At 37.6% G+C, this 22337-nt stretch overlaps 2 protein-coding genes across 2 annotated transcripts; one reads left to right on the top strand and one right to left on the bottom strand.

Annotated features, from left to right (window-relative positions):
• The first annotated feature begins 10493 nt into the window (after positions 1 to 10493).
• On the top strand, positions 10494 to 15261 carry LOC143548300 (sugar transporter ERD6-like 6). Its single transcript, XM_077039506.1, has 18 exons — positions 10494 to 11105; positions 11452 to 11514; positions 11612 to 11701; positions 12152 to 12211; positions 12355 to 12420; positions 12519 to 12584; positions 12697 to 12772; positions 13418 to 13482; positions 13577 to 13669; positions 13736 to 13816; positions 13902 to 13986; positions 14064 to 14110; positions 14189 to 14251; positions 14340 to 14399; positions 14477 to 14542; positions 14650 to 14709; positions 14815 to 14929; positions 14996 to 15261. Exons 1-18 carry the CDS (start codon positions 10881 to 10883, stop codon positions 15106 to 15108), a joined length of 1494 nt encoding a protein of 497 aa, XP_076895621.1. The 5' UTR covers positions 10494 to 10880; the 3' UTR covers positions 15109 to 15261.
• A 3319-nt stretch (positions 15262 to 18580) lies between these two features.
• LOC143548301 (GATA transcription factor 19-like) lies at positions 18581 to 20362 on the bottom strand. Its single transcript, XM_077039507.1, has 2 exons — positions 19936 to 20362; positions 18581 to 19292 (listed from the first exon to the last, which is right to left on the bottom strand). Exons 1-2 carry the CDS (start codon positions 20260 to 20262, stop codon positions 18987 to 18989), a joined length of 633 nt encoding a protein of 210 aa, XP_076895622.1. The 5' UTR covers positions 20263 to 20362; the 3' UTR covers positions 18581 to 18986.
• Positions 20363 to 22337: the final 1975 nt, after the last annotated feature.

Here is a 22337-nt window from a genome sequence, read left to right on the forward strand (position 1 = left end):
TTTCTAGCCCCATTTATGTGTTACGTTTTCGGGGCTGTGTGCATACTCAATATGTTTGTTAATACACTTATCCTAAGAGATAAGTGTATGCCTTATGTGGATAATGTGAAATGTATGAATGATTGCTTGACGGTACGTGAACGATCTTCGGATATTGCACGTACTGTCAGGTTGTAACGCTGAGTTAAGGTAAGTATGATATGTATGCTTATGTGTATGAATGTGATAAAGTTAATAAAAGAAGGAAAGGATGGTTGTATGGTTACGAAAAGGGTACCGAGCCCTAATAATACTCGAGGTATGATGTATGGTTGTATGGTAACGAAGAGGGAATCGAACCCTACTAATATTCGAGAACTAGGGAACCGAACCCTACTAATATTCGAGGAAAGAGGGAAACCGAGCCCTAATAATACTCGTGGAAAGAGGGAAACCGAGCCCTAATAATACTCGTGGAAAGAGGGTACCGAGCCCTAATAATACTCGAGGAAGGAGGGTACCGAGCCCTAATAATACTCGAGGAATGTAGGGCGTAATGCTCTTTATAACGAAAGATATGAAAGTAAGTTAATAAAAAAGAAAGTAAGAAAGTAAGTAAGTAAGTAAGTAAGAAAGTAAGAAAGTATGAAAGTAAGAAAGTAAGGAAGTATGAAAGTATGAAAGTACGAATGAAAGAATATAATGTTATGTGAATGGTATGATTATGTGATTATCTAGAACTCACTCAGCGTAGCTGACTTTTAGTATGCACGCAGGTGAGTAGGATGAGGCAGCTCGCTTGAGGAGACACGTGGCACTAAACAAGAGTCTGGCATCTGAAGACTTATGATGTTCTAATTTTAATGCTTTAATGTGAAAGACAAAGGATGTTTTGAGACAAGTTATGAATTATGTAATGTTTAATGAAAGTTTTATATTCCGCATAAATGTTTTAATTAACTCTGATATTAGAACTGTGTTTATGAGTAAATCCAACACGAAAGTAGGGTTACCGGTAACGGGGCCTTACACTCGCGGCTTCATTGCCTTTGATTGATTGATTGATTGAGCTTTAACAGTTATGTTTGGATCCAGACACATGTGTATTTGGTCTGAGTTTATATTATTCTCTACTTTGTATTATAACGTTTTAGAGATTTCATTATCTCATGTAGACATTGATTGACTCGTTAAGACAAACCCCCATTCGTCTCATTGAGTATAAACATGTTTTGACTAATTGAAAAGGTTAACGTATTCACCTGTACCGTCGGTGTTGAAAACCTTGACTGATTGATTAGTGATTGTGAATGATATTAACCTATACATAAATAGGTTCGTATGCATGTTTTTAATGATGTTAAGCTATGATTGTAAGCTTAACCTTGAAATCGTTTATCTTTTATTGTGAATGAAAACACTTGTTTTATGTGACGTTTGATATAGCATGCTTTGGCCTAATAGGTTCTATCACGTTGGTAAGTTTCTCCAGGTAAGTAAACGGGTCCCTCGGTTGATTGGGATTTATGCGAATTGCTTTTCCTTAAGCAAGAAACTTACGACTAGTGATATCCCCCTTCCAGTTACTACATGCCCGTCAAAATATACCTTTTGTTTAACATTACTTCATCATGAAGTAATGTCCATGAGAACATGATTGTGAATGATTTGTAAAATACGATCAAGGTTACAGGCCATAGCCTCGATTGATAATCTAAGCTATAATTCAAATAACATAAACGTAAACCCTACCTTAATTCGGATGCTTAGATTGATAATAAGAAAAAGGCAGGATCTTGATCTACTCGCTTATATGATTGCTAGCTTGATTATAACTTCGTTTCTTGCACGAATTACGAGAAAACAGCACGTCGGCTTGTTACGGCAATGGGGCACGCTTTCCAATGCTATGTGTGTGTAAAGAGAGGTGTAGTTGGGATGAATGGGGTTCATGCCCGTCACCCCCCTTTTATTGCCATTTTTGAACCCCATCGCGGTACGCGATAGGGCATGTGCCCTATCGCGTACCGCGGCTCCGCAAAAAGACGCCGCCTTATGCGGTGGTGACATGTGGCCTGTCACATTGCACCACGTGTTGACACGGTGTTAGACACGTGTCCGGTGACTCACCAAGCCCATCGCGCTACGCGATGGGTTGATTGTTAACCCCGTCACGTACCGCGACAGGAGCAAATTTTCAGAATTTGCACTTTTGGTCCCTGTACTATCTAAGTTAGTAAATTTAGGCTTAAATTAAAGAGGGTAAAAGACGCGGTGTTACATCCTCCCCACCTTTTGAATAATCTCGTCCTCAAGATTTATTGAAATAGATTGGGATACTTTTTCTTCATTTCTGACTCAAGTTCCCACGTATACTCGGGTCCTCGGTTTGAATCCCATTTGACTTTTACGAGCTTGAGTCGTTTGTGCTTGAGAAACTTAATCATGCTATCTTCTATTCGAATTGGTTTTTCCACAAATTTAAGCTTCTCGTTAATCTTAACATCTTTTAATGGCATAGCAAGAGTTTCATCGGTTAAACACTTGCGAAGATTGGATACGTGAAACACGTCGTGAATTCCTTTCATTTCATCGGGTAACTCTAGCCGATAAGAAACTGGTATGATTCTTTCGAGTATCGTGAATGGTCCAACGAATCTTGGACTTAATTTTCCTTTCTTCCCGAATCTTACTACACCTTTCCAAGGTGATACTTTCAATAACACTTTGTCGCCTTCTTTGAATTCTAATGGCTTGCGGCGAATGTCCGCATAACTCTTTTGTCTATCTCTTGCTGTTTTTAATCGTTCACGGATTTGTATAACTTGATCAGTGGTTCTTTGAACGATTTCAGGTCCTGACAACTGACCATCACCTGTTTCTGACCAACACACAGGTGTTCTACACTTACGTCCATATAATGCTTCGAATGGTGCTGCTTGGATACTCGTATGATTACTGTTGTTGTACGAGAATTCCATCAGCGTGAGATGAGTGTCCCAACTTCCACCTAAGTCGATAACACAGGCACGAAGCATATCTTTCAAGGTTTGAATTGTACGTTCACTTTGGCCATCAGTTTGGGGATGATAAGCAGTACTTAAGTTTAGTCGTGTCCCCATAGCCTTTTGAAAACTTGACCAAAAATTTGGAGTAAAACGACTATCTCTGTCGGATATAATGGATAAAGGCACACCATGTAAGGATACTATGTTTTCGACATATAAGTGTGCTAACTTATCCATACTAAATGTTTCTTGAATTGGAATAAAATGAGCAGACTTCATAAGTCTATCTACAATAACCCAGATTGCATCATTTTGGCGTGAAGTTTTTGGTAACTTCATGATGAAATCCATGGTTATCATATCCCACTTCCATATCGGGATTTCTGGTTGTTGTAGTAATCCTAACGGCTTTTGATGTTTAGCTGTCACTTTTGAACACGTCAGACACTTAGCTACATATAAGGCAATGTCTTTCTTCATCCCGATCCCCCAGTATTCGTCTTTTAGATTGTGATACATCTTGTCACTTCCCGGATGCATCATATACTTTGACTTGTGTGCTTCTTCTAGAATCTTGTCTCTTAAACTTCCGACCATCGATACCCAAATCCTTGTACCGAGTCTAAGTATTTCATCACTTCCTTTAATCAATTGATCAATTGTGCCGTTCTCTTTTTAGGCCTTAATGTTCCCTTCTTCTAGTGCCAACTTCTGAGCTTCTCTAATTTGGCAGGCTAAATCGACTTTAAGTTCCAATCTAAGAGCTCGAACTCTCTTTGGTTTTTCATGTTCTTTCCTACTTAAAGAGTCAGCCACAACGTTGGCTTTTCCTTCATGGTATACGATCTCACAGTCGTAGTCATTAAGTGTTTCCATCCAACGCCTTTGTCTCATATTCAACTCCTTTTGATCGAATATATGCTTCAAGCTTTTGTGGTCAGTGTATACTGTGAACCTTACACCATACAAGTAATGTCGCCATAATTTCAACGCAAATATTATAGCACCTAATTCAAGGTCATGCGTGGTGTAATTCTTTTCATGAACTTTCAATTGTCTCAAAGCATAAGCAATCACTTTCTTTCCTTGCATCAAAACACATCCCATTCCCGTGTGTGAAGCATCACAGTAAATGGTAAAGTTTTCTAATCCTTCTGGCAAAGCCAGAATAGGTGCATTAGTTAACTTTTGTTTAAGTGTTTCAAATGCTTCATCTTGCTTCGGTCCCCATTCAAACTTAATTGCCTTTCTTGTTAGTGACATTAATGGAACAGCTATTCGGGAGAAATCTTGAATAAATCTACTGTAGTTTCCGGCTAAGCCTAGAAAACTTCGGACTTGAGTTGGTGTCTTGGGTTTCTCCCACTTGGTAATAGCCTCAATCTTTGTTGGATCTACTTGAATACCCTTCTCATTTATGACATGACCAAGAAATTGTACTTCGGACAACCAAAATTCACACTTGGAGAACTTGGCGTATAATTTCTCGTTTCTTAGGGTTTCAAGTATAATCCTAAGATGAACTTGATGATCGTCTTTGGATTTTGAGTAAACAAGGATGTCATCGATGAAGACAATAACAAACTAGTCCAAGTATGGCTTGCAAATCCGATTCATCATGTCCATGAAAGCTGCTGGAGCATTAGTGAGTCTGAAAGGCATCACGGTGAACTCATAATGTCCGTATCGGGTTCTAAAGGCTGTTTTAGGTATATCTTCCTCTTGCACTTTTAATTGATGGTAACCCGATCTTAGGCCAATTTTGGAAAAACAACTTGCTCCTTGGAGTTGGTCAAACAAGTCGTCGATTCTTGGTAGTGGATACTTGTTCTTGATTGTGACCTTGTTCAGTTCTCGGTAATCTATACACATTCTCATCGATCCATCCTTCTTCTTTACAAATAGAACTGGAGCTCCCCGCGGTGACAAACTCGGCCGTATGAATCCTTTTTCTAAAAGCTCATCTAATTGTTTCTTTAATTCTTTCATTTCCGTAGGTGCTAGACGATAAGGAGATTTGACTATCGGCGAAGTTCCTGGCATGAGATCAATCTTAAATTCTACTTCTCTATCAGGCGGGGCTCCTGGTAACTCATCAGGAAATACATCTTGAAATTCAGACACGATTGGTACTTCCTCCATCTTATTTGGTTCGGTTTCCTTGGTTACATAGGCCATGAATGCGAGGCATCCCTTACCTATGCAATGACTTGCTTTGATCTTGGAAATGATTCCTACTTTTCCTCCTTTATCTCCAGTTATACGAATGGTTTTGTTATTAGGTGTTCGAATGTCGATGGCTTTGTCGTTACATAGGATATGGGCTTGATTATACGATAACCACTCCATACCTAGGACAACATCAAAACCTGCTAATGTCATAGGTAACAGTCGTACAAGAATGACGTGATTGGCTAAAGAAATTTTGGCATTATCTAAAGCTTCGGTTATTCTACTTATACTTCCATTAGCAGTTTCTACTTCATAATGTTTATCTAATTTAACTAAGGGTTCATTTAATAGACTACAAAATTTATAATCTATAAAGCTTTGGTTTGCACCCGAGTCAAATAATATTCTAGCATAAACATTATTTATAGGAAACGTATCGGTGATCACGTCCGGTATTTCTGCTGTTTTTTGAGTGTCTAGCATGAAGACACGAGCGTTTCCTTTCTTGGCATCGGTCTTCACACCGCTGCCATGCACCAACTGTCACTACCGTTGGCTTCTTCTTTGGACACTCAGTACTATAGTGTCCCTTCTCGCCACACTCAAAACATACTCCAATCTTCTTCCTACAATCTTCTTCCGAATTTCCTGGTTTCTTGAAAAACCCACATACAACGGTGTTAGTTGGTCGAAGACATCTACTGAAATGTCTCCTACCGCATGACTTGCAAATGGGGCGGCTATACACAAACGCCCCTTCCTTATTCTTCTCAGTTTTTCTCGCTTTTCCACCAACTAGCGACTTGCCATCATCTTTCTTCCTCTCATCATGGTTCCTCAACATCCCGTCCATCAGATATCCGGCCAATTCCATAGCAGATTCCGTCGAGGACGGCATATGTGACCGAACTAAGTCACGGATTTCGATTGGCAATCCGTATATGTATCGTGTCACTTTATTGATTTCAGGAGTGACCAGATGTGGCACAATTCTACAATACTCAAGGAACTTGGTGTTATATTCCTTGAGGTTGGTTCCCACAACCTTGTGGTTCCACAGCTTGGTCTGAATTTAATCCATTTCGTTGATCGGATAGAACTTCTTTAATACCATAGCCTTGAACGTTGCCCAGTTTAGATTGTATAAATTCTCTCTACCCTTGATTCCAATCAGGGTGTTCCACCACTCTAATGCCTCCCCCTTAAACATTTGGGAGGTATACTGCACCTTCTCACTCTCCGTACATTTGCTTATCAACACAATCGATTCCATCTCCTCCAACCATTGGAGGGTATGTATTACTCCTTTATCCCCGTGAAACTCTTTGGGGTTATACACTTTAAACACCTTAAAATCACAACCTTCGTGTATTTTAAGTTTCTTTGTTTTATCATGTAGGTTGTTATCAGCCGTCGAGCTTTCATCACTCGCTTCTTTCTTTTTCTCGGTTTCCTTTTTCTTACTCTCCTTCTGTTCTGATTCCCTTTTGAATTCTTTCTTTGATGTAGCAGTGTCACTTCTACTTGCTCATTTGTTAGATTGTGAGGCAGTTCTACTTGGATAATTTTTCAAAATTTCATAGATTGGATTTACAGCCTCTTTTATCAAATCGCGGATACCAAGCACATAATTTTGTGGTATGGCTTGTATATTGTCCACGTCAGCTTTTTCTTGTAAAATTTCTTCAATTGTCTTTCCTTTATTGTTTACTTGAATTTCTGGATTACTGTTTGCTTTAGACATGCTATTACATGAATAAAACAAAATTTAGGGAAAGACACACTTTATATTACATTATTTATATTACAAGAAAAAGGATTACATCAACTACAACAGTATACAACAACGATTTCTAATCCTTAATCCATTTTGTAACAAGATTTTTCATCTTGTCACATTTCTTGGCAATCTTTCTCCCTATTCTCTTATTGTCCACTTTCTCATTTCTCAGCTCGTTCATTACCGAATTTGGCGGGTTCGGATATCCCGTTGGTGCGGATGCGACTGGAAAGAGATAAGCATTCTCTTGGGAATAGAGATGCGGGTTAGCAACATATGCGTGCATTTCTTCATCGGGGATATTAGTGGTATAAAATCCCTCGATAAGATTTGCCTCCTCGCGAATCTTCTTAGCTTGTTGTGAGATCGAAGGCCTCGGTCCTAAGTATGGAGGAAAGTAAGGACTCTCGTTCTCTTCTTCCTCCTCGGGATCCTCCTCTTCTTCAGGATCCTCCTCCGATTTATAAGGATTCTTGATTGGTGATGAGTTAAGTCTCTTTTTGTGTGGCATACTAACCTTCAGTTTTGGTTTATGACTGGGTTCTGCAGATGTTGGTGGGGTTTTATATTCATAGTTCAATGGTGGTGATCCAAATTTCCATCTCCTTTGATCAGAGTGACAATTCATCCAGCTTGATGACTCTGATTCAGTTTCTTGCTTGATTTTGCTTTGCACTTCCTGTTCCTCAGAAGGATGGTATGTTGGAATGTCGGAGGGGAAATACTGGGGAACGTTGTCCTCGGTATTGTCAGGAATTTCGATTGGACATTGTTGACTGCCTGATGGGTATGTTGGAGAGGAATGCATAGGACGGGTGAGGATTCGGTAGGTATTAGTTGGGTAGCCTTGTGGTATCTCTGAGGGTTGGTAAGTGGGAAACTCCTTTGGGTGGTACGTCGGTACTTCAGAGGGTTGGTACATCGGTATTGTTGGTGAGTGTCTTGGTGGCTCAATCCTTGGTTTTGGTGGACTATCGGGAATGTCTATTGGGTAATGTCTACTTCCAGGATAGTACACGGGTTTGGACAAGTCTCGTTCCACATCTTTGTGAAAGTAAGTTTCATAATAACCATCGCTCATATTGTCTTCGGGGTAAGGTTCGGCGATTCCGGCTTCATTTGCCTTGCGCACATAATTCTCCATATGAGCTTTGAATGACATCTAATATTATGGGTGATTTAGAATGTAGAGAGAGAAAGAAAGGTTACCAGCCTATCTTATCCTTAAAACAAATAAACAATTATTTCCTATACTTGGATCGAAGCTTGGGTATTGTTTTTATGACACCCAATTCGCTAAGAGTGATGGCTCTGATACCAACCTGTCGCACCCCCGTCTAAGGCCTAGGAGCGTGACCCAACAGTTGGTATCGTAATTGTAAATAAATCAGAGTTGCGTTAGTTTGCGGAAGATTTATAAAACTTTAAGGATCAAAAGTGTAACATTTTATATATACATTCAAAAAGACGGGAATTGTAAAACACCCGTTTAGAGTTAACAAAATATTACTTGTTTATGTTTACAAACCACCATATAAGTTTATACAAAATAAAATCCGAGCCATCGGATATATCTAAGCACTTCGTCACTCCAAGTGTTAAACTTGTTCACCTGCAAAATGGAAGAAAATACGTCAGTAACGAATGCTGGTGAACACGCTGACGCAAAATAATTTCTTTTACTTTATTACCCCTCGAGACTACGCCTGCCTCGGCCCAACGTGGCTTAGGAATAACAATGTCAAATAATACATTATTAATCGAGCCTCTACTCTAGGTCACCTCAGCAAACACCGCAGCGTTCGACTTAGTTAAGTACCCATAAATATACACATAAGTTCGTACTCCCTGCAGGAGAGCGTCCTACGACCAAGGGTGGTGCGATCATGCCCATACATCGCATAGTACCACCTATATAAGGATCCAGACATACATATACCACAGCCTAAGGGCTAGGTTTATACCCTTATTTATAACGGTTTTAGGAACACATAGTTCCTTGTAAACAATTTCACATAACAAGTTGACTTCTTTTGAAAACAAGTTTAAAAGTTTGAGGGCGTATTCACCTTATCTCTTTATGATCGGCTTCACTCACCGTCCAAGGGTCTTTCCCTTCTTTATCTCGCACCTATAGTACGAGTATAAATATTTGTTAGTCGGATACACGATCCGACTTAAGACCTTTAGTCTTATCTCAATCCTCGATGAACCTTTAGTTCATTTTCTTTTACTTAAAAACCTTTAGTTTAAAAGTAAATTATAAACCTTTAGTTTATATTAGAAACCCGACGTTTCTTCTTCTCTAAGAAACGTAATCATCTTCTTTTATTATTTAAGAATACTCTTTATTCATTAAATAATATTTTCATAACAAAGAATATATACATATATAGTTACACACATATATATGTATCTAACAATATTCAATAATCATACTTTCATTCATTTCTTTGTTATGTTTTCTTTTTCTTTTATCGAGGTATCGAGCATAACCTTGACTTAGGGCTTAAGCCTTTAATATAATATTGAATTATATTGAATTCACTATTACGCCTAACCTTAATGGCGTATCGAAACCCTAGGGACTCGAGCAGCACTCCAACGCCGCTCTTGGTCGTCAAATGATAACACCAAACTTCAACACTCGTCGTCACGCTTTACGAGATTCATCATCATTACGACAAACACCTTCTTGGTATGTGGGTGGAGGGTGGCACGCACTTCGAGGAAACGTCGTACACAAACAAAGGATCGGGGCACGCTTATCGAGGCGGATCGTTAATATGAACTCAGAATTCTAGTGAGAGGTTAGAGAGAGAGTTGAGAGCTGAGTTTGGATGTGAAAATATGAAATCCCAGACCTGCTATTTATAGAGCTCAAATTGGTTCCCATCGCGGTACGCGATATAGGTCTGCTGACTCACAGCGTAGACCTGCCACGTGTTGACACGTGGCAGGCGCCGCTCCACGTGGCAACACGTGGAGACACGTGGCGGCAGCGTTGCCACATGGCAGCACATGGTGCTACCGTGTGCCACGTGGCACACGTGTCACACTTTGTCAGACTCCCCATCACGGTACGCGATGGGAGTCCCATTTGATCCATCGCGTAGCGCGATGGGTCAAGAAAACATAATTATTATTTTAAACCCTCGAGTTTGGATTTTGGCAATTTTAGTCCCTAGACTTTGGAAAGTTGATACTTTGAACTCGAAATTTTCACGATGTTACAACAGGTACATGTACGGGTACGGGTACGGGTACGAGTACGGGTATTTGGGACAAAATGCTCATCCCTAATTTGGTTGCTTCATCTTCCAAAATCATGGTTGGTAGTCTAGTCACCGGTTGTAAAAATTCCGACCGTTTAAAATAAACGGTTGCAAAAACTCCGACCGCTTAAACACGGTTGCAAAAACTCCAATTGCCTAGTCACCTACTGCAAAAATTCCGACCGCCTAGCCACCCATTGCAAAAACTCCGACCGCTTAGCCACCGAAAATAAACGGGTGCAAAAACTTTGACCGCTTAAATACGGTGTTTACTACGGTTTTCGGAAGTAAATTTGCTAAATCGATCGCTAAAATTGCTACATATTTTTTTTCAGTAGCAAAATTTAGGGGCAATTAATCAATTTTTTTATTAGTGCTAAAATGTCACTTTAAATAAAGTTAAGGGAATTATTTAGAAGAAGCAATAGACCAATGACTAAATGTGTAGTTTACCCAAGATCGAAAACTCCCGCGAAAAGCTCTTGGCAGTCCAGCATTCTCTTGCGCATTTCATGTCCCTCTCACGAGACTCCGTCTTCCAGTCTATTATCAGCTTGCATGCCCGTCTCTTGCGCATGCTGTCGAACAGAAAGACCTCATTCCCATACACCTATCTAGTTCCTCATTACGTCCCATTCTTGTCAAACCTTCCGAATCAACTTTCCGATGGCGACAAAAGACCCCGAGATCGAAGAAACTAGCGGAGGTGGTGGTGGAGGCGGAAGCCTCAAGAAGCCACTCCTCCATACCGGAAGTTGGTACCGGATGGCCGGTATGAGCTCCCGACAGTCCAGCATGTTAGCCTCCTCCGCGCAAATGCTACGCGAATCCGTCTCTATATATCTATGTGTTTGCATCGTCGCCTTAGGCCCCATTCAGTTTGGGTTCACTGTATGTTATCTTTCCTTTCATGTCTAATAAGATTTAGAATGCAATGACGTCTCCGAGAATCGCTAAAATATTTTGGTTCGAAGTAAAATATAAATTCGATAACTCATATATAAAAAGTATCGAGTAATGTATATGCTTTGGATTTTGGGTCAGACTTATTGAGTATTGTTTAAACAAAACTTTTGATTGAGCCTAATACAGTCTTTTTTATAAAAATGTTTGGGCCTCTGGGATGATCAGGCCTAGAGCGGTCGACCTCCCTGCCTTCTCATCCCAGACGGCCCTGTTATAATGCCAAAATGAATGTGTGCTGGAATTAATTTAGTTGTGTTTGTTCTTGTTACAGTGTGGGTATTCAAACCCTACGCAGGCTGATATTATAACGGATCTTAAGCTTAAAATTTCGGAGGTTCGATTTTTAAACAAGTGCGTTCGCATTATTGTTGTAATATTTACTTATGAAAGTTGGGTTGGTTTTTTTAATGTAATGGTTTTTTGATGGACAGTTTTCGGTGTTTGGTTCTTTAGCAAATGTGGGTGCTATGGTGGGTGCGATTGCGAGTGGTCAGATCGCGGAAAATATTGGACGAAAAGGGGTAAGATATGTGTATAGTTAATTGTATGAGTTTGGAATTATTAAATCACATCTATGTACAATGTTATTTTCGTGACACCTTATGCAAATCAAATATTCTACTTTGGTAGTCAGTAACAAAATCATACTGTCGAATAATGAAAATGTCAATTTTAACCAAGGATATGCTGCGCCAAAATTATTGAGTTTGATGTGCCAAATTATCCAATCTATCTTATTAAATTGAAATATGTTGCGCCAAATTGAAATCCATTGCACCAGAAGACACATCTATTTGATTGGTAATTTTTAAAAGTCAAGGCTATTATGTTAATTTTCTCGGTCAAAATGGTTATTTGCATGATCTTATTAAATGCGAGGGATAGGATGTTGCATTGTCTTGTAAGAAAAAAAGTAAATGAATGACTAATGAGCACTGAATGTTGTGAATTTGTTTGTGTTGAAAGTGCAGTCATTGATGATTGCTGCTATTCCTAACATACTTGGATGGCTTGCCATTTCATTTGCAAGAGTAAGTAACCATTGTTCCACTCATTTCCAGCCCCGTATATAATAAGCATCTTATTGTTCTACATTCATCATTAGTTGGTGTGAAATTCACTCACTTCCATTCGATTACTATCTTAATTGATATTTTGGTTTTCTTTTTCATAGGATTACTCATTCTTATGTATGGGAAGGCTATTGGAAGGCTTCGGTGTTGGTGTAATATCGTACACAGTGAAACTTAAGTAGCCATCTGCTCATTTTAATATCATTTGTTGATCAATGGACAATAAAATTAACCTTAATTACTTTTGCCTGCATATGATCTTTAGGTTCCTGTATATATTGCTGAGATCTCACCTCAAAACTTGAGAGGGAGCCTTGGGTTTGTTAACCAGGTTGGTCATTATTAATTATTCATTTTAGAAACCATGTCATGATCCATCATCTTCCTTTGTTTTCCTGTGAACTAGTGCACCGTAACTTACCATGGTATTCGCCCTTTTATAGCTCTCTGTCACCATTGGCATAATGTTGGCTTATCTTTTGGGGCTTTTTCTTCCATGGAGAGTGCTGGCAGTTTTTGGTGAGGTTTAACATTTTACTGGTTCATTATAATTACGCGTTAATTTTACTCAGAGCATGTAACATTATTACGCAGAGCAGAAATCACGAAAATATAAATAGATCATCCTTGAAGAAAATGATATGACATTCAATGAGAAAAACATTACACAGGAAATTTTAAATTTGTCATGTAAAATGTTCAAAACTGATAACTAACAACTAATCAGAAAAATTAATGGAAAAAAGAACGCGTAAATTGGACAATCAATGATACCCGTTTTTACACTGAAAGTTGAATAAATGGAAATTGCAATTATTGGGGGAGAACCTTTGATGCTAAACTGAAGCCCTAAGCCCCTAAATGATGGAATTCGAGTTAGATACTTAGGCCCCGCAACTTCACTTGTAGCCCAGCTTATGCCTGTTTTATGTTTGGGCCTTTTCCGTCTCGTTGTCACTGTCAAATCCAAGTAGAAGTCAACTAGCTCTTAGATCAGCTTCTTATCACATTATAAATGATGAGTTTACAAAGTAGGAATGCTTCCAAAACATTTATTTGGGGAAGCATGATGTGTCCAGTCACAAGTAATTATATTCCTTAATATGATCAAGTAACCAATTTCACCACTTTCAAAACTAATGCATCTTCTTGCCTTGTCAACAGGAACTTTGCCATGCATCTTTCTGATACCGGGTCTATTTTTCATCCCCGAGTCTCCTCGCTGGTTGGTAAGAGTCATCAACTTGAATTTAGTTCATTAATTACATTTCAGATAACTTCAGCAATATTGCTCCTTTTTCTTTCACTTTCAATTTTGGATAGGCCAAGATGGGATTTATGGAAGATTGTGAAACCTCTTTACAAGTTTTGAGAGGATTTGATACAGATATTTCCACCGAGTTTAATGAAATCAAGGTATAAGATTTAGATAATATCAATTCTGGTTTATACTTGCTTGATTTCTAAATATGAATTTCACAGAGATCTGTGGCAACATCAGGAAAACGAGTTACGATTCGGGTTTCTGAGCTTAGAAGAAGAAGATTTTGGTACCCTTTAATGGTATAGTTACCAACTGTCGCAAAGTTCGTTATATTTGAAAACCCTTTGAATTTAAATATTTATTCTTTAAAGTCGTGTTATGCAGGTAGGAATAGGTTTACTTCTTCTTCAGCAACTCAGTGGGATAAATGGTGTTCTTTTCTACTCTAGTAACATCGTCTATTCAGCTGGTCAGTTCATGACATGTTTAAATTTAAATATTATTGCATATGCCACTTTATTTAAAATATATCACTATTTGAAATAGGAATTTCATCCAGCAAAGCTGCAACATTTGGCCTTGGTGCAATTCAGGTATTTAGCAAATAATTTATGTGAAAAGACAATCCAAAACACTTATTGGTCAATGGTTGGAATTTGGCTTTATTGTAGGTTGTTGCTACTGCAATTACAACATCCTTAGTGGACAAAAGTGGCCGTAGAGCGCTTCTAATTGTAATTACTTGTTGGAATTTTAGTTGAAACGTTTTATGCCCGATTCAAGGAGAATGTTAAAACCAAATTATTGTTCTTTGTGTTGCAGGTATCTTCATTTTCAATGGTTGCAAGCAGCCTTCTTGTTTCAATGAGTTTCTTTTCGAAGGCCAGTAATGTTTTATGTTTATGATTTCTTTTCATGTTTCATGGTTATTAAAATATCTACATTATTTGTAATCTCAGCATCTGGTTTCTAAAGATTCGTCCATTTACGGCTTCTTGGGAACGTTGTCAATGATTGGATTAGTGGTATGCTTTGCTTAAATTTGTGATCTTGTTCATTTACTTTCACTCTTGTTATATGCATGCGTGTGTGCTGAGCCATCATTTAGTGTTTTTTATTGTAACCAATCCAGGTTATGGTGACCGGCTTCTCTTTAGGACTTGGACCTATTCCTTGGGTTATAATGTCTGAGGTATGTTAAAATTTGTCATCAAAATTCATGTTTTTATGAATTGTATCTTTTGCTCGCGCTGAATGAACTATATAACTAAATGTGTTGACTATCTTATCATCTCAGATACTTCCTGTAAATATTAAGAGTCTTGCTGGCAGTGTTGCAACACTTTTTAACTGGTTGGCAACATCAATTGTGACAATGACAGCACCATTACTCTTGACTTGGAGCAGTGGAGGTACCCTTTGTGTGTGTGTTTAGTTTTGTAATGAATTAGTTTACTTAACTGTTGTTTATTATACAGGAACCTTTATCATTTATGCTGCTGTGTCTACTTTCACTCTATACTTTGTGAAGCGATGGGTTCCCGAAACAAAAGGAAAAACTTTGGAAGAAATACAATGGTCATTCAGATGACATTCTTAGGGTCTGTAAACATGATTTTTACAGGAAAAATACATATTAATTTCAAGAACAATATGGCATAGAAGACGAACCGTTCATGTCAGCACCAATCCCTATCGTCTAACACGTTTGATAATGAGACCCGCAAAAACAATGCATTAAGTTGGGAAAGTGATGAGTTGTATCTGTGAGAACTGAGGAATGGTTTATAATTAATAAACATGATAATGTCTTCAATCTGTCATCATCATTTCTATATCTATGTATCTACATAATGCAAAGCGAATACTTAATCAAATCATTAGGATACTTCAATAGATGTTGGCCCATTATTTTGATTCCATTTTATGTTCTCCAAGCGTTTTTAGGTTTGTAATGAACCGAACGTTCAGTGAGCCATTCATAAGCTATTTTATGTTAGTTTATATAATAAGCAAGCGTGCATAAACAAAAATAAATGTACATTGATTAGTTGAACGAACCGGCATGAACACATGTCAAGTTCGTTCATAAAAGTTCATTTATGTTTGTATGCATATTTACCTGAATTTATTTATTATTTAATACCAATACTAATTTAGAAACCAAGTCTTGGGTAATCTCCTAACGAATTGAACGAACAAGCAAGAACACATTCATGTTTAGAATATAAACGAATTAACATAAACAATCACGAAAAGTTTAACTTCTTAACAAACGAACACTAACTAAAATCCGTTTCTTTAAATATTTGTATCGTTCATTTGTCTAGTTAAAGTTGAACGAAGGAAATGAACAAGTCTTGTTCATCTTTGTTTGGTTCATTAAGCATTACCATGGGTGTTCCTTTGGGCATTCTTATGGTTTGCATTCTTATACTAATTTTAAATGCAGATGGGAAACAAACTACGGGCCACCAAACTATACCACCAGTAGTGTATTTATGGGCCGAAATTTGAAGTTGCCCACTACACGGACCCAAATATGCAATACTTTTAGGATTAGGAGAACATTATATATACATACAATTTGTAAACTCGTATATTTAACCTATTTAAAATTTTCAAGTTTATTTTTTAATTTTAATTTTTAAATTTTGTTTCACTGTATTTAATTTCAGTTTCATCATCTATACTATATTCAATATTCGCATCCATACTATTAAATTGTTAAGTAATCTGATCTTTATGTAATAACTTTCATTCGTTACCTTCAAAAACTAGAGACAAAATACATGGTTGTGTATATTTTTTTCTTTACACTCCTAAATAAATTTGGGTGAAAACGGAGCAACACTAAGAAATTAATATATTCTCTTTATTAGTAAGCGATAGCGACGCACTGTGAGCAACCAAGCTGATACCGACCAAACAATACCGGTACCAATATATGTGTTATAATAACTGGTATCGATATGATTTTCGATAGATGTGAAATACGACTTTAATTATTTATAGGGTTATGTCATGTAACCTTGGTTTTTTTTTAAGTTTAAAATATTATCAACGTACTCGTCGCAACATGCATCCACGTTTACCAGTTATATATTAATAATGATTTTTTATAAAGGAGGCATGTATAGTTTCTTAAAATAAAGGACTAAACTAGAAGTGTAGATTGTGTCAGGTTGGCAGGTTGACGGGTTCATGGGTTTCGGGTTGGCGAGTTAGCGTGTTGAGATTCTTCAACCCTAACCCAACCCATATATTTATTCGTGTCGACCCATTTAAATTTGTGTCATGTTGGGTCAACCCATTTACGTTCATATACGAATATGAGTAATGCTTGTTGACTCAGTGATAAATTAAACAATTAATTACTCGTATTTATATCAAATTCGTTAATAATTTGTAATAGATCTAATTGTTTTTGTGTATTTATCGCTCATTCCCAATTAACAAACTCACATATTTAGCTAAAGATAATAACAAACGAATGGAAATAACCAAATAATGGACATAATAAAATAAAAATGTTGGAAGTAAAAAATAGATAAAAGTAGTTTAAAAAGAAATTAGTTTTACTTTTATAAGTTAATTGATATATGAAAAACTAAAAATCTAAGTATTTAAAACTTATCTCTAAAATCAAAATATGAACTTTTTTTAAAGTTTCAAACGGGTTAACAGGTCAACCAACATTTTAACGGGTCGAGTTTGGGTTGACCCGTTTTTTAAACGTGTCGGGTTCAGGTTGACTTGTTTTAGAAAACGGTTCATGTCAGCAGACCCAAAACCTGTATTTTTTGTGTCGGGTTTCGAGTTATGTCAGGAATTGACATCCCTATGCTAAACTTAAACTTATAAAATAGCAACCAACCATATAATTTGCCCACCCTCCTAAAATGTCCAAAGCACCATCTGCTTTTGGTAACCCACCAGTGTCACCATTGCCCCTAGTTGGTAGGCCACCATTTGACCACCACGGTCATCACCCATGTCTTCTCCATCCTCCACCATTTCCATCTCTAGCAACCTTTTTGGATTTTCTTATCCTATATAACCATCTCCATTCACCCCACCCCACCACCACTAAGCTGACCATTGCCTATAACCACTTGGAAATCTAATTCACAAACACAAAAATCAATGATCTCAAACCCTCAAACACAAACATGCAAACTACGATCACATATATACATGGTACGGGAAGAGTTAATGTACAAACAATTTTAACGTGCTAAACATGAGAACTGAAGGAATTTGTCGAAAATAATGGTGACACTTTATAGTTATCACAAGTGAATTACTCTGCTTATGAGATAATTACTCTAGCTATAACAATAATTACGCTAAAAGAACGAAGTAATTAATTACTCTATTCATACACAAAATTACTCTATTTATACACCTCTCTATCCTCAAGGATAGAGGTAAGGTTTACATATTTTACCATCCTCAGACCCTACTAGTAGTTTTTCTATGGGTGAGATTTACTGGGTATGGTTGATGTTATTGTAGATCACTCATAGTAATAATTATCTCGTGTAACTAAAGTAATTATCATGAATAACAAAAATAATTATCTTTGTTATTATGGTTATTTTATGAGTAGAATAATTATCATGTATAACTAAAGTAACTATTAAAACACAACTATTTTATTTATGAAATAACTCTAGTTATATATGCAATTATTAAAACCTCAAAAAAGGACAAGGGATATTGCAATTGATTTGGGATGAAAAAGAGTTTAAAAGTAAATGTAATTTTGATAAAGGCTTAGAAAAATAGTTGAACTAAAACAAATAACAATAATAATGGTTTTGAGTGTAATTACAATAATAATAGTTAAAACTACTTTTTAAAACGATAAAAGAGATCTCCATAGTATCTTTCTACAATCATGACAACCAAAAGTTATATTGATATTAAAATAATCTTTTAGTAATTAATCAAAAAAGCATAGAGATCGCCAGTTGTTAGTTGATCGGACATGAACTAGTGATTTACATAATTAAACGGAATTAACTGACTAATTGACAATTGGTTGAGATTAATTAACGATTAATCGACGTTCAGTTGGGATTTTTATAATTATGACCAAAAGTTACTCCTAAACACTTGCTAATATATAAATTACTATGAAACTTTTAAAGGAAGCATAAATATATATTAGTTTTTGAGTTCATGTAATCATTGGACAAAGTACCTTGAGACCGAAAAGTATACGTTTGACCGACAGAACCCAGAGGACAAAAAAAGATACTGTTGATTATTAAAAACTAAGAAAACAATTAAAAGCTAGTCTTTCCCAAAGCAGAAATCGACAAACATCAATGCACCAAGTACAACTGATTACAAAAGTGATGCTCTGGAACAAACCTTTTTTGCTCTGGAAATATTATAATTAATTAAATTTTCTTTTTTACTTCACTTCCCGTTGGTCTCTTGTAACAACCTCCGACACTTTCACCTCGTAAACCCGTGGACAAGCCCTGGACCATCGGTCACGTTGAGACGCCACGATAGATAGGGTGAATCTCTGTCGTCCACGTCATCTATGAACCTAAACTCGTTCACTTTAGCTGCCGCCGGTAAGTAACACGATGGTAGTTTATGTGCGGCTGCTTGTGTATGGTGGTGAACCCATGGGTGGTTGTTCATCATTGGTTGGTAGTGTTGTGTCTCCGTTGTATCATTACCATCAGCAGTCGCCGCTGCGTTCGCTCTCCTCTCTTCCTTCTTGAATCTGATTCCACAAGCGTTACATAGCGACTGCAAATTCGATTTTATAAAACAAATTAGTATGTATTTTCATCGATACGAACATATTATATTTGATATTTCCTTTATTTTTACTTGATGCATTCCCGTTAGACTTAAACGAATATGGAATATATTGTTTTCGAATAACGAACGCTAAACCGGAAAACTCTGTTGTGAGACTTCATCTATCTAGTGGTGCTTCGTTCAGACTTAAATAAAAATATGGTACATAAGTGCGATTTGAATAAGTGACGTCAAATAGAATAAACTCTTAGGTAAGCCTAATATATTCTTCTTTTTTTCCTTTTCATATTAGAAGAAAAAAATTACATTGTTTTGATATTTTCTAAGCTAAAAATTTTAAATTTTAAATCCCTTAAATATGTTAAGGTTTTGGTAAATGTACTCATCTTTTCTTCTTTTAAATGTTTTTACTTGTTGAACTTGTCCCTTTAAAGATATCATATACTTAATATTTCATATTTTTCCCATATTTAAACAAACAAAAGGAAATCACTTGATTTGATGTTTCTAGACTTGTGTGTGATGATAATTTAGAGAATGATATATTAGCAAAAACCTCTTATTATGCATAAAATAAAATATGTTACTTACAAACCATCTTAGTAAATAATATATGGAAAACCTATACCTTAGGTCCACGGGGGCCGTTTCTCCAAAGAGGGGTAGAAGTGGTGTCACAGTTAGCACACCGCCTAGCCGGTATAGGTTCCACAACGTTAGCACCACCGCGGTTAGTCTTCTGGGAAGATGATGAGTGCAAAATATCCCAACAAAAGTTAGCCGACCAATTAGCAGAAGACCTTCTATCATTCACCCTATCATAATGATCTCCAGTCAAACGAGTAGCCGGTGTACCCAAAGAAAGCGTACAATCAACAGCGGACGAAATAGGCGATTCACCATCATAAGGCATTGAGAACATCATGGTGTTATTAGAGCCACCACACCTATACATGTTCTACGTGTATGTATAAATGTTCCCTAGTGGGAGCTTATGTGAGAGTTTATATGGAGGATGGAATGAGTGTACGAACATGTAATGACGGAAGAGTGTGAAAAGAAGTCAAGAGTTGAGTTGGGATATATAATATAACGGTAGGGGATGGGGATGGGGATGGGGGTGGGGGTGGGGGTGGGGGTGGGGGTGGCATAAGAAGATGAAATAAGAGTCAAGTAGATGGCAGTGAAGCACGTTGTGGTGAAAGAGTGTGATTATAAGCAATACTTTGGAAAATATAAATTTTTCAAAGTATAAGGACTAAATATGTCAATTCCAAACCTTAGGGTTTAAAATGAAAAATCTGTTTTCTTGTCCTCTCGCGATACGCGACGGGACAAACGACAGGCCAATCGCGTACCGCGATGGGACTTGGTCAAACGTTCTAGAAGTTGTCAACGGCGATACGCGATCGCCGTTGAACCAACGTCATCGCGATACGTGATGACGTGGCCTGACACGTTGTGACACGTGTGCCACGTGGCAAGCGGTGGCATAACGTGTGCCACGTGCCGCCACGTGGTGCCACGCGTCACAACGCCTGCCACGTGTCGACACGTGGCAGGCCTATTGTGTGCGTCATCAAGCCTACGTCGCGGTACGTGACGGGCTTGACAAGGAACCCATCGCGTGCCGCGATGGGATCCAAAATGTTGTCTATAAATAGCAGGTCCGGGATCTCATTCTTGGCACACCAAAATCAACTGTCAATATTCTCTCTAACATCTCACTAGAGTTCCTAAACCATATTAACGATCCGCCTCGATAAGCGTGCCCCGATCTCTCGTTTGTGTACCAAAGTTTACTTGAAATTGGTGCCACCCACCACCCACATACCAAGAAAGCGTTTGTCATGACGATGAATCTCGCAAAACGTGTCGTCGAGTGTTAAAAGATTGGTGTTGCCGTTGGCATACCAAAAGTTGATCAAGAAGTGAAGCAGCGTCGGAGTGTTGCTAGAGTTCCCAGGGTTTCCAATACGCCAACAAGGTTAGGCGTAACGACAAATGAATATAATACAATATTATATTAAAGGCTTAAGCCTTAAGTCGAGGTTATACTCGATACCTCGATAAAAGAAATATGAACATAACAAAGAAAAGAATAAAAGAATGAATAGTGAATATTGTGAATACATATATATGTGTGTAAGTATATATGTATATTCTTTGTTATGAAATTATTATTTAAGCAATAATGAGTATTCTTAAATAATAAAAGAAAAAGAATACATTTCTTAGAGAAGAAGAAACGTCAGGTTTTTATATAAACTAAAGGTTTATAATTACTTTTAAACTAAAGGTTTTCAAGTAAAATAAAATGAACTAAAGGTTCATCGAGGTTGAGTTATAAAATAAGACTAAAGGTCTTAAGCCGGATTGTATATCCGACTAACAAATGTTTATACCCGTACTATAGGTGCGAGATAAATAAGGGAAAGACCCTCGGACGGTAAGTGAAGCCGATCCCAAAGCGATAAGGTGAATACGCCTCCAAACTTTTATAAACTTGTTTTCAAACGAGTCAAACATGTTATGTGAAATTGTTTACAAGGAACTACGTGTTCCTAAAACCGTTATAAATAAGGGTATAAACCTAGCCCTCAGGTTGTGGTATACGTGTGTCTGGATCCTTACATAGGTGGTACTACGCGGTGGGCACACCGCACTACCCTTGGTCGTAGGACGCTCTCCTGCAGGGAGTACGACCGTTGTGTGTATTTACGGGTACTTAACTAAGTCGAACGCTGCGGTGTTTGCTGAGGTGACCTAGAGTAGAGGCTCGAGTTTATAATGTGTTGTTTGACTTTGTTATTCCTAAGCCACGATGGGCCGAGGCAGGCGTAGTCTCGAGGGGTAACAAAGTAAAAGAAAATATTTTTGCGTCAGCGTGTTCACCAGCATTCGTTGCTGACGTATTTTAATTACATTTTGCAGGTGAACAAAGTTAGAGCTTGGAATGACGAAGTACTATGATATCTGATGGCTCGGATTTATTTTGTATAAACTTAACATATGAAAATGGTGGTTTGT

This window comes from Bidens hawaiensis, unplaced genomic scaffold (assembly GCF_021521415.1).
Source record: "Bidens hawaiensis isolate Kalapana, Puna unplaced genomic scaffold, B.hawaiensis_p1.1 tig00015047_1, whole genome shotgun sequence".
Taxonomy (NCBI): Eukaryota; Viridiplantae; Streptophyta; class Magnoliopsida; order Asterales; family Asteraceae; genus Bidens; species Bidens hawaiensis.

What these genes read in the sequence shown, in the direction of transcription:
- LOC143548300 (XM_077039506.1), top strand. Translation starts at nt 10,881, where the DNA reads ATGGCGACAAAAGACCCCGAGATCGAAGAAACTAGCGGAGGTGGTGGT. An exon ending in TTGCCATTTCATTTGCAAGA is followed by an intron (nt 12,212 to 12,354) that starts GTAAGTAACCAT and finishes TCTTTTTCATAG; the next exon opens with GATTACTCATTCTTATGTAT. An exon ending in TGTCAATGATTGGATTAGTG is followed by an intron (nt 14,543 to 14,649) that starts GTATGCTTTGCT and finishes TAACCAATCCAG; the next exon opens with GTTATGGTGACCGGCTTCTC.
- LOC143548301 (XM_077039507.1), bottom strand. Translation starts at nt 20,262, where the DNA reads ATGTATAGGTGTGGTGGCTCTAATAACACCATGATGTTCTCAATGCCT. An exon ending in ACGGCCCCCGTGGACCTAAG is followed by an intron (nt 19,293 to 19,935) that starts GTATAGGTTTTC and finishes TCGAATTTGCAG; the next exon opens with TCGCTATGTAACGCTTGTGG.